Raw genomic sequence first — 12,424 nt, 5'->3', positions numbered from 1 at the left:
CTTTATAAGGATTAAAACATCAATCAAAACTCATCCTTAGAACTCTTTGTCTATTACACAAAGTCTGTTTTTACAGTTTTCGGATCATTATAACAATAAAAATCCATGATTTAGGACACCTTTAACAAACTGGCCCATTTCCCCCCCCATTCCTGCTTGCTCCATCTGCTTCTTTGTACCTCCTCACATGTGCAGAAAAGGAGGCAGCAGCACCTGAAATTCTCACTTTGTAAATGAACAGAGATCAAATCTGATCTGATGCCTTCCATGTACAAGACAGAGAATCTCTTCAACCTGACCTTAAATGCTGCATTCTTAGGAGCAGATGCTGCCTTCATAATACAATACAATCATAATACAATTCTCAGTGTTGATCATGTGGCCCCTTTTTTTAGAAAGCAATCCTTCATCTTGATGTGAAAAGCATAGAAGCTCAGTGAGTTAGTTTGAGCTTGGGGTGTTTTTTGACTGCAGTGGGGATGTGAAGCCAGAGTCTGCGACCTGAACCAGTCAGCGTCAGAGCTGCAGCAGCCGCAGCGACTCAGCAGCAGGCCCACGTCCTTCCTGATCGCCCGTGTGAAGAGGGTGTACAAGAAAGGGTTGCAGAGGGAGTTGATGGGATAAAACAGGATGAGCAGAATCTTTGAGTGGGACACGGTTATCAGGGGCATCTTCAGGGCAGCAGAAATGGCGAAGAAGGAGATCGGGGCCATGCAAAGAAAGTCTGTGAAAATGAGCACAGCCATGCGCTTGGCAATTCTGGTGTCTCCAAGACGGGTAGAGTGCTCCGGATTGCGAACACTCAGATATATGCATATGTAACAGTAGCAGACCAACAGGAAAGCAGCAACATTGAGAATGAGCACGGCCACAACGTAGATCTGAGAGGCCAGCGAGTCGATGTCCATGGGCAGACAGATGCTCACTTTGCTGTAACTGCTGACCCCCACAAGAGGGAGCAGGGCCACCAGCAGAGAGAAGACCCAGCCTGCCCCCATTAAGGCCGCCACATGGTGCATCCGTAGCCTCTTGTTGACTTGCATGGCATTGGTGATGGTGTGCCAGCGTTCAAGGCTAATCACTGTCAGTGTGTATACTGATAGCTCGCTGGAGAACACCGTTAAAAACCCTGCTGTTCCACACCCGGGCCCCGTCTGCCAGTCAGTCGCATGGTTGTAGTACTCGTGGCGGGAGATGATGTCCATGAAGGCAATGAGCATCAGGTAGAACCCCATGCACAGGTCGGCGAAGGCCAGGTTACACATGAGGAACCTGGAGACGGTTAGCTTGTGTTTGCTGATGAGCAGCATAGCCAGAACAGCCAGGTTACCGGTCACAGCGAACACCGTGATGATACAGGTGAGACAGCGCAGGAGGGGGAAGCCCAGCAGGTCCTCGCAGGGGTTAAAGGCATCCGGCGTTGGAGTGCACTTGACGAAGGGGCTGTTGACACACTCAAATTCCAGGTCAGGATACTGAAAGGTGATGTCATCGATAAAATCCATGCCATCTTCGGTAGGCTCTCTGAAGAATACATATGTAAAAAAAGATTATTACAATTAAGAGAGGAGAGGAGTCTTTTATTATAGTATTGTTTTCTAAATAGATTACTCGAATGTTTTAAGGTGAGCCAACGTTAGATCAATTATGTCAGTTTTAAGAAACAATAGAGGTGGATGTTTATTTTCAGGGACTCAAAGTTCATCTTTATCCAGAGAGTTAGTTGTTTTTAGTATAATTATTAGAAGTTAGAAATTAAAAGTGTCAGATGAAGTGACAGCTCTTGGTTAAAATATTGAGATGTGACTATTAATAAGTAAACAGGCATTGTTATTTATTTTTTTCGCCAAGTATTTTCCCAATTACAATTGCTTATCCATTGGTTCAATGTGGGTGCTATGTTAGAATATCAATCTATTAGGTTTAAACTATGTCAAATCATCAATGCACTTTTAAGGCCATTGAAAATTAATGGGATGGTCCCGGGAAAAAAGTATCCATAATGAAAGGCTTTGTCGTAATCTTAAACTTGAACTTTAAAATGCACCCCCCTCCGAACACCAATTATTTTAGTACAGTCTCTTAATGGACAGTGAAGTCACTTACTTTTCAGTTGTGCTGAGATCACACAACTTTGAGAAGTTCTTTAAGGCACTTTCCCTTTAAATAAAAAAGAGGAAAATGTTAGACCACAGAAAATGCCAGTAATCTCAACTGCTGTTCCAACTACTGATGATCAGTATTCACAAGACAGAGCTTTTGTTCTTTGTGCAGATGTGAATGGATTTGTATATCTCTGGGAGCAGTGGTGGGTTACCTTTGTCTCCGCCGCCATGTGTGGAAAGCGCAGCAGTGGCTGGAGTACGTGAGTTCTGCGTTCAGCAGCTCGGCCAGGCCCTCCGGGGGGGGGAGGGTCTTCAGAGCAAAGGCAGAGCTGGCGTTCAGATACCTCACCTGCCCCAATCCTTTTCGGGGGAGGGACCTCAGAGGTGTGAAGGAAACATCCCTGCATCAAACACGGAAAATATAAACATTAATTTCAGTGGAGATACTGTGTTTCAATAATTTGACTGTTAGAGGGTTACAAAGTCTTTCCAACAGGAAGAGCCATTAGTGTTTTCTTTATAATTATATAAAGCTATCTCAGGCATTTTTCTGTTGAATCTCTAGTGACAGTGGCAGAAAACCCCTAATTACAGGTTTTCATTTTCAACAAGCCATCAAGGTCTTTCTACAAGAGGTGCTAATTCACAACAAAAAAATCTTCATCGCAGAATAAAGGTTGTAATTACTGACACGGACTGAACACATTTTAGAAAAACAACACTTAGGATCTACTTCGCTCCCTCACGTAATTGTTTTTCTTATATTCATTGAACATGAAAATACCCGGATGGTGCTCTTTAGGCCCAGGACGAGCAAAAGGAAGACCTTTAGCTTTTCCTGCATGGCCGTTATAACCACACACACTTCTGTAATTCACAACTAAGATAAAAGGAAATGTGATATCTGCAACACAAGGTTACTTGCAATCAGAGACCTTGCGAGCTGCATGTGCATCAGGCCGGGATATTTGTTCACTAATCAGTATTCATCAGTGCTTCTCGCCTTGTTGGTTGTTTACACAGACAGGCTGTCACCGCCCTAATGTTTAAACAATAAATTATAAACATTGTTATGAATATTAATCATGCTTCACTGGCCCAGTTCAAATATGGTAACCTTAATGCTGTTGATTCAAACATCAACAGATAGAGAATGTAGGTCTGTCCTCTCCGGTATTTAACTTTGCCACAATCATACATTTCTGATTTTGTGTTTTGACCTCTTGTCTATAACTTTTTAGGAACTGGTACATCTTCAACTGGGATCTACAGTTCACAGACTATATATTTTACTCATACACAACATTCATTTACCAGACATAGTTTGTAGTTACTTTGGAGGAGTATTTCACATTTAATCATACATTCAGTGTACAACATGAAATGCTTTTTCATAGATTAAACTGCCCAGCTGTAAAACATACAAAGTGCTTAATATTAGCTTTTTGTTAATAGGCCACAACGTCAAAATCCCACATTAAAGGTGGGGTAGGTAATTCACTTCAGAAACACTTTTTGTTATATTCCATGGAATGCTCTTAACATCCCGATAGCAATGAATATATTAAATGCTTTGACAATAAATACATAAAAAATGTCATCTGTGGAAGCCGTAGTACTGTAAAAAGCACGACCAGTTATTTTAGCCAGCCCAGCTAAAATAACTGGATGGCCTACCTGCCTGTCAGCTTTCCATCTGTGCACAAACTTATCTCGTGACCTCATTGGTCATGTGCACGTTCGTGTGTGTTGGAGGAGGGGCTCTGTAAGGAAGTCTGAAGGAAGGGGCAGATTTTTTTCGGCTGCATACTTTCAAATTCTAGCGCACTCGAGCTGGTTTCTCCATTCATACCTACCCTACCTTTAACACTATTTCCCACTTGTATTTAACATTAAAATGCTCTAAAACACTTGTGTTAAATGATAATAGAAATCATGATGCCTTTAAGCTCCTTTAAGCAAGTTTCGGTAAAATGTTGAATGCAAGTCATTTATGCAGTTTTAGTTCAATCTCAATACATGTCTCATTAGCTGCTGACTCTGTCTGTTTGGTAGGTGTACGGTGGTTTTGAAAAGCTTTTACTGAAAGCTGCTGCAGTTGCAAACAAACACTACAAACAAATCCCAAGAACACTTCTACCACCACTGATTTTGTAACCCTTAGATGCAGGAGTGACTGGACCCTAGACTCTTCCATAAGTGGGTCAAAAAGTACCCGTATTAGAATAATATGTGTTTTTATGTGATTTTTGTCATTTTGGTTAAGAGAAATCACTTGTATAATATTTAGTATTATATTTTGGTTCTCACTAGAAATATTTTATATTTAATTTTTCACTATTTATAATTTTAGACATTTTATTTTACATTTTATAAAGAAAACGTTTTGAACATATTGATGCAAAGATCTCCGCTATTCTGAGACCCTCACAGTATTCCAGTCCCTTTTCAAAACTCATCTCTTCTCCTCTTGTCTACTCATAGCCCACCCCCCATCAATCCATGCCGGTTGATCAAGTTTGATAGTCCTATACCCCCCACCCTAAACTTCCCTTATATTCTAAAGCGATTTTGAGTCCTTGAAAAGCCATATACAAATATAATGTATTATTATTATTTTTATTATTATTGTTTTTATTATTATTATATTGACAGGTATCAGATCTTGCTGTGTAAAATAATCTTCCTGAGAGGTGTCACTTGTGATGTAGTCTGTGTGGTCTACAGTGAATGTATTCCTGACAGCCACAGGTGATAAGAATCAAAGGTTCCCATAGGATTCCATAGAAAATGCATGCAACACTTGGGGTAGTAATACAAAACTACAATTTCTTAAAATGTATAAAATTTAAATAAAAAATTTGAATGGCATGATATCCAAAACAGGTTTTTTGAGGAATAGCTGGAATATGAAATGATAAACATTTTTAATTACAAAGATACTTCAAGAAAACCCCCTCACCGGGTCAAAAAATACCCACTTATGAATCTAAGGGTTAATGACATTTTCCTTGATTTGAATGGTTTTACCAACTGAAATCTTTGTCACTTACAGATAACTTGGACCGGTGACTCCTTCAAAAGCATTTTCTTCAATGTCACTGAGATACATGTTGTCTCTTAAAATCCTACAAAAGAAAAGAAAACAACAACTGTAACAAAAGTGACCTCAAGTCCAAACAATAGTTTAGCAGTTAACATCCAATATAAAAGAAAATCTAAGATGACACATTAATGGCCAACAATGGCCCTCAAACCATTTATCAACTACGTGTGTTCTTGGCTTGACACTGAGGAAGATGAGCATTATTTTTAGACTGCATGGTGTCCGCACTGATCTCATCTGCATTTACTATCAGCAGTATGGGGCAGAGCAAGAAAACAAGGGGGCATCCGATCTTTGTTTAGTCTTATATAACACTTGTTTACCGGTTCACTCAGCTTTGAATGATTACAAAAAGAAGAGCCTTAGAGCTAAAGAGCATACTTAACACCAGCCTAATGTATTGGCGTGTATTGTTGTTGCTATTTTAGCACAAGATTATCAAAATGCTTACAGGGTGTTGAGCTTGGTTCCATTGAATGCATGAGATTTGATATCCTTGAAGCCGTTTCTAAACAGATTCCTGTGAGGGACACAATGTGACAAACTTGCTGTTAAAAGCCCATATCACCAAGGTCAGACGACTGAGATGACATATGGAGACAAATTCTTGCCTTGAGCTCCAGTAATGGGGTAACAAAAGGTATGTGGCTCCTGTACTCACATGTCTACATCTGCTTCTGAAATACCCTGGAACGAATTGGCAGGAATGAAGTCGATCCCCATGTTGTCAACCATTTCTCTGCACACAGGAGAGATAACCTTCACTCAAGCTGTTTGGCTTAATTATCAGTTAGACCAAATGATGCACATTTGTTCAAAAAAAGAGCCATTGGATGAACTGACACAGTCGGGTGGTATGTGGCATTGATAGATAAAAAGTATGAGCGGGCTCAGAATAAACTTGGAGTTATAACATGGAGTTCTGCAACATGAAGACAGATATTAAACCAATTTATAAAGCACTGTTTTTAAAGGTGATGACTTACAGGAGGATAAACGGCGCCAGGGAAGAGATAGTTGTGAAGTCTGGGAAGTGTGTCAGCCCTGTGTTAGAGATGCTCCTGTGAAGCAGCAGAGAGAAGAAATCATGAGCAGTGGAGGACAAATCTTGCTACAAGTGTCTGCTAAATGTCACAGGTTTGCAGATTTTTTTATCAGTTAGAGGAATTTCCAGTTCAGATCTAACACATCATGTCCCTGTCTGCTCGTGACCTTTGACACGTTTTCTCATCCCCCCAGTTTATCTTCCAGTTTGTTTTCCTTAAAATTAATGACCTTGTTTTTTATAATGTTATATGTTCTTAAACATTGTCGGACAGTCATATTTATATTTATTTTGTATCTTCAATATTTCATTGTTTTCATCTTTCTTGTTTTCCCTCCTTAATAGTTTGTAGTGTATTTAGAAAAAAAATAAGTTAATATTCCTCCGAAAAAAATTGTATATTACCGGAAGTATTTAGGATTTGGATTACTAAATTTTAATTGTATTTTTGACTTGGACTGCATAAGTTATTTCATTTAAGGTCTATTCAAATAAGATTTCTACAGCTTTTACTCTAGTACACATGTGTCAAACTCAAGGCCCGGGGGCCAAATCAGGCCCGTGGTGGCTTTAATTTCGGCCCGCAGGATAATCTTTAATTACTATTCGATCTGGCCCGCCGGTATATTGCACGCACACCTTCACTCAATCCTGAGAGTTTCCTCAGCTCAGAGCCTGAGCCCAAACATTGATGAACTTGCACCCAAGATGAGATGCCAAGTATCTGGCTTGAACTAGCATCACAGAGCAGCACACTGAGTTTCAATGGATGTTTCCTTCTGCACTTTTTTTCTCACGACAACAGGGCACGTTTGGTTTATTATTTGAGGGGAATAGTTTTTTTAAAGCTGTTGTTGGCCTTTGGAAAAATGTAATCATAAGAAATGACTCCGGAAAAGCTGCAGATAGAGCCATAAGAAATGAATGCAACTGATTATTTAATGTTGTTTTTATAGACAATCATTTAAGCTTTGTTAGTTCCAGGTTTAATATGTGCAATAAGTTCATTTCAATAAGTTCTGCAATAAACATTGAACCAGTCCGGCCCTCGACTACTACCCATTTTTTTATTTTGGCCCACTATGTATTTGAGTTTGACACCCCTGCTCTAGTAGATCATCAGATTTAGCTGAATTACATCAAGTCAGCGTGTGGTTGAAAATCCACACTATACTGCAGAAATGAAGAACGTTTTGTTGACTGACCCACCTGCTGTTAGGTGGGTTTTAAATAGGAGAACAATGATACTATTTTTTTTTACTTACAAATATTCCAGTTTGGGCAGGTCAGTGAAGGCCCCTTTTTCAATAACCCTCAGACTGATGATATTCTGCAATGATCTGTGGGGATAAAAATGAGGAAGCCCATCAGTAATTACACTATAGTTGTCAGTGACAGTCAACAAACAAACACAGCCCATTCATACACCAGCCGCTCTGAAAATCAACAATTAAACACTCTTTATAATGAGAGACTAATCCTGTAAGGTAAATGCAATGCAAAACACGTACCAGCTGTTCAAATGAATAATTGCTTTCATCGTGCAGCTTGAATTTGACATGCGGCGGAAGGTAAAGTGTGGCTTACATTTGAATCAGGCTATGGAGGGAGAGGAAGGCGTGTCGCTGAATCTTTGTGATGCTGTCGCTCTGGGAGATCACACTGTGGCACAAAGAGATGGTTTCACATCAGTCAACAGATTAATAGGAGCCTGTGAACAAATAACTCCTGAAATGCCTCAGATCAAAATATTAAAAGTGACACAAAGTTCCCTTGCTTACTTTTCAATGCACCTCATTTGGAAATAGGACAGAGATGATTGATATTGGGACAGAAAGCCATGAGGGAAATGTTTAAATACCGCCAAAAACAGTTCTCACTTCTAGGGCACTACATGCACATGCTTCACCTCGTGTTTGGAAAAGCTCCAACATACATCAGAGATGCATCTGGGCCTTGGAAGTGAAGATGTTTAAAAATGGAGGACTAAACAGAGATGTTCAGAGACAAGCAAAGTCAACAAGCCTTCTATACTCGTCCTTGAACACTTTTGTTTTCTGATGGAGGCTGACTTCTCCTTCGAAGCCGCCCTCCACCTTCTTTTTGTAATCACCGGTTTCCCCCACTCTACTGTAATCAGCCGACACTTTTCTTAAGGTTAACATCACTCTGCCTCCATCTCAAATGAAAAAAAACAAAACAAGAACGTGTCTACTTTTTCCCTTTCATGACCTCCTCTGATTGCATTATAGTGTCATAATTACCACACAGTTTAAAAAAGCGTTTAAATCCAGATAAGGCCTTGATTTACAGTTTGCATCACCACTGTCACACACATGTCAGTATACCTTGACACAGATGTTAATGGCTGAAAAGACTAAGGTCAGTGTTGTTTAAACCCAAATGAGTTTTATCGCTTTAAACTAGACACAAGATTTGAACATAATGAACACATTGTGGAAGTACTGCTCGTATCTGAGGCTGATAAGACTTGTCCCTGAGGAGAAGAGCAAAGTCAAACACACTCAACACAAAGCAGCTGAAATGATTCCACCACGGGCTAACGCACGTTATCCGCTCATCAAACTGTTAGAGATATGATAATTAAAATACTGAAACCCATTCAGGATGCTGGCTTTAGGACTTTGTGTTTAGTAGCAGTAAACATGATAAAGAGGAGACCTATCTTTAATTAGGTTGAAAAGAGGTTATGCTTTTTATTTATTTATTTCTCTGTTGTTTACAAGATAATTATATTTTAATTGGGTTTTGCTGTCGTTTTTACTGGTTCTACATAGACCTGTGTTAGTTAAATGAGACTTGAATTGAACTGTAAGTAAAAGTAAAGTAAGTAAAGTTTATATATAAAGCGCTTTTCACAGACAAAGTCAAAGCGCTTGACAAAACAATAAAACATCATCATAGGAATCGTACAATGATAAATGACCACACAAGCCACGTGTTAAGAAGTCATTTGCATTTTGTCTTTTTGTTTATGTATGTCTTTAAGTTGTTGCTATTGTCGGGACCCCCTTGAAAACGAGATGGTGCATCTCAAGAGGTTTATCCCAAGGAATAAAAATGTCTATATATCATAAAAGTACCAAAACACAATAAAAACACAATAAAAACATAGTATAAAATACAATAAAATCAAGCACACCGGTTACCCAAACGCCTGCCCAAACAGGAATGCCTTTAAATTAGTTTTAAAGGAGTCAACAGAGTCAGCAGACCGTAGATGACCGGGCAGAGCGTTCCATAGGAGCCACGGCCTCGAACGCACGATCACCGCAGGTCTTAAGGTGGGTATGTGGGACAGACAGTAAATTGTGCATGTGGGACCTGAGTGGGCGGGCTGATGTATATGGATGAATTAGGTCAGCCACATATGCAGGAAAACTGCTGTGTAAGAGTCCGAACAGTTGTCCCTCATTTACTTAAATTCATCAAGACTGTCTGTTTCTTGATTCTTTCTTCACCGTGAAGCAGTGCAAGAAGCCTATCTAGCTTACTTCTACTTTTACAGGGATCAATCACGTTATATATTTTTGGAGGATAACTTGAATACATTTTAATCACATCTACAGTGATAAACCTTTTTTCTGACAACTGAACGATAAAAATCACCTAAAAGCTGATATTAGAGAATTAAGTGCACTACTTTTTGATAAAAACAGATTGAAAGTAATCTCCTGTAAGACGTGTGATGTAAGTACTGTGTTAGGAAATAATGAATATTATTAAACAAGTGTTCACATCACAAGAAAGGACACAACAATATTTAGGTATTTTAAAGAAGCTTATTCACATAAACAGCAAAAGATAATGGCAAATAACTACATCATACACATTCAACATTTGAAGACATTGTACCCGTTTCAAATCCTCTGTTGTGAAGTGAACAAGTGAATGTGGCTTGTAGAAATATTTCTTACTTGTACGATTCAACACTTTATCAAGTAGTTTAGAATTGTTTTTAAATCCCAGGACAATTTTCAGGGTCAGTAAAATTTATTATTTTATTATTTTAATGTTATGTCTAAATCCTATCATTTTTTTTCAAAGCTTATGATTCTTGCTGTTCTGGAATCCTCAAGTTGCTTTGGATAAAAGCATCAGCAAATTCACTTAATTGTAATGACTAGCACCTTTAACTGTATTGTATATGTAAATTGCATAATTGACCTGATCATTTCTTAACATTTAGCAAAAGCTCTATACTTATACTATATAGTATTGAACCAACTGAAATATAAAAGGAAAAACAAGGAACTTACATTACTGTAATGTTGATCAGCTCCGTGAAAGCATGAGTGGGGACTTCTTTCATGGGCAGGTGGCTGAACCTTCTGTGAGATTCACAAGTAAAATGGTTGATTACACAATCAAGAATGGATATCCATGTTATATTTCAAAATTACACTTATGATAAAATAATGTACAAGTTTGATAATTAACAAGAAAAACCTCATTAACAAGTCCTTCTATGAATAGCTCAGTGACAGTGACGGAAATGCAAATGGTAAGTGACAAGCCAAACACAATAAGTCCTAAAAGAGAGAGTAAAAGCCACTGAAGTAGCGCAGTGGCAGTGATGGGCTCAGTGGGAAGCACCAGACCCTTACAGGGGGGTCACAGAGGTTTGTCTACTCTACTGTCACCGCTGAAGCTGGAGGGAGTTGGGCTACTTACAGTCGAGGCAGGGATACCGCCCGAGAGGCCAGCTGAGTGTCCCTGTTGCACCGCAGAGTGTCGGCCCTGCAGCGGCAGATGGCCGGACAGCTATAAGCCCAGCAGGAGCGCGCGGACAGGACACCGGACAGTGCGAGCAGGAGCCAGACCGCCCGGGGAGCCATGCCTGACACTGGGCCACTCACTTCGGGTTTTAAAAAGTAAAGACAAAAACTCTCCTTAATCTCCTCAAAGTTAGAGAAAAACAGCTCAGGAAAAATAATCAGGACTAAAGGCTAAATAATGTTCCTGTCGTTCCTCCACGTGCGCTCGATCTACTGCTGCCTTAAGGGGCTGTCGTAAGTGCTGGCCGTCTGGAAGATTCAAGAGGAACTTTTCTTTGACAGCTGAGCTGTTGAGTTGTGACGTTTAGTGGGTGGAGACAATAACAGCTTTATCAAATGCTGAATGTAATGTTTGGGATTTGCAAGTTTTTGGTCATGTATACTTTTATACGTTTTGCCGTTGCATGCTGTACATTTTAAGATTTAAGTTTGTGTTCTTATGTAAGGCATCAATTCATTTTGTATTGAATTCACAAGCTTTGACAATCTTTCCATAGTTTGAATGCAAATTGATATAAAAGGTCTGGACTGTATGACAACGAGGTAAAGTGAATGAGTCTATAAAAATCCCTTAAAGGAAATGATTATTGCTTTTTTCCAGTTAAGCCAAGACCAACTAAAATAAAAAAGTCTGGTTCAATGCCTTAATGATGCACCCTTATTATGAATCCTTATAATAGACAAAAGACAATGACCCTTTTCATCAAACTCTGCTATTTTGGCTTTAGCTTTATTATTTTATATATTTAATGTACTTTTGCCATATTAAGCAGCAAATTGTGTTTTCATGTGCTCATACAAATCTAAATATTAATTCAAACAGGGAGACACATTGAATCCAAATACTAAAAGCAAGTGGTTGGAGACAGTTTTTAAGTGTTATGGATTGTAAAATGTACACATATTTATTAATGTTTAAAGCGCAATAGTGGTTACTCTCCAGTGAAACTAATGGTAAAGCTAAAGTGTCTGTCTACAGTGAATAACAACCACAACCCCGATTTAACTGTATCTGAATGAAGATAAGGCTCAGGCGGGATGTTGTTTCAACATTTTCATAGGGTGACCTGTCAACCATGGGAGAAGGTGAGTGGGAATAAAAAACGTTTAATACAGAAACAGAAAACAAAACCTATTTGCTATAAAACTACATTTGCTTTTAAAACACCTTACATCACAGGAGACAAGACAACAACCAGCCGAGGTCCTGTTTACACCAGTTTGTCAAAGTAAAAGCATTGTGTCACCATCATCCTTAGCTGAATCTCCTCTTCTGTCAGCAGCCCTGACCCCATTTACAGCTTTCTCATACTGCCACTGTGACCCATGACAATATAGCAGTAACACCCCCCCCCACACACACACACAA

The 12,424-nt window shown here is 39.2% G+C and overlaps 1 protein-coding gene across 1 annotated transcript; it reads right to left on the bottom strand.

Moving 5' to 3' along the window:
• Nucleotides 1-213: 213 nt before the first annotated feature.
• Nucleotides 214-11,115, bottom strand: lhcgr (luteinizing hormone/choriogonadotropin receptor). The gene is made up of 11 exons (XM_010785335.1): nt 10,952-11,115; nt 10,537-10,608; nt 7,844-7,918; nt 7,522-7,596; nt 6,198-6,272; nt 5,873-5,950; nt 5,663-5,731; nt 5,159-5,233; nt 2,318-2,506; nt 2,107-2,160; nt 214-1,524 (listed from the first exon to the last, which is right to left on the bottom strand). Exons 1-11 carry the CDS (start codon nt 11,113-11,115, stop codon nt 375-377), a joined length of 2,076 nt encoding a protein of 691 aa, XP_010783637.1. The 3' UTR covers nt 214-374.
• Nucleotides 11,116-12,424: the final 1,309 nt, after the last annotated feature.

The sequence above is a fragment of the Notothenia coriiceps genome, unplaced genomic scaffold (assembly GCF_000735185.1).
Source record: "Notothenia coriiceps isolate Sejong01 unplaced genomic scaffold, NC01 NC01_scaffold00027549, whole genome shotgun sequence".
NCBI classification, from domain to species: domain Eukaryota; kingdom Metazoa; phylum Chordata; class Actinopteri; order Perciformes; family Nototheniidae; genus Notothenia; species Notothenia coriiceps.
Note: the sequence above shows the minus strand (reverse complement) of the source record. Positions and strands in the feature narration are given on the sequence as shown.

What these genes read in the sequence shown, in the direction of transcription:
- lhcgr (XM_010785335.1), bottom strand. Translation starts at nt 11,115, where the DNA reads ATGGCTCCCCGGGCGGTCTGGCTCCTGCTCGCACTGTCCGGTGTCCTG. An exon ending in GCGGTATCCCTGCCTCGACT is followed by an intron (nt 10,609 to 10,951) that starts GTAAGTAGCCCA and finishes TGAATCTCACAG; the next exon opens with AAGGTTCAGCCACCTGCCCA. An exon ending in GGAACCAAGCTCAACACCCT is followed by an intron (nt 5,234 to 5,662) that starts GTAAGCATTTTG and finishes TTTCTTTTGTAG; the next exon opens with GATTTTAAGAGACAACATGT.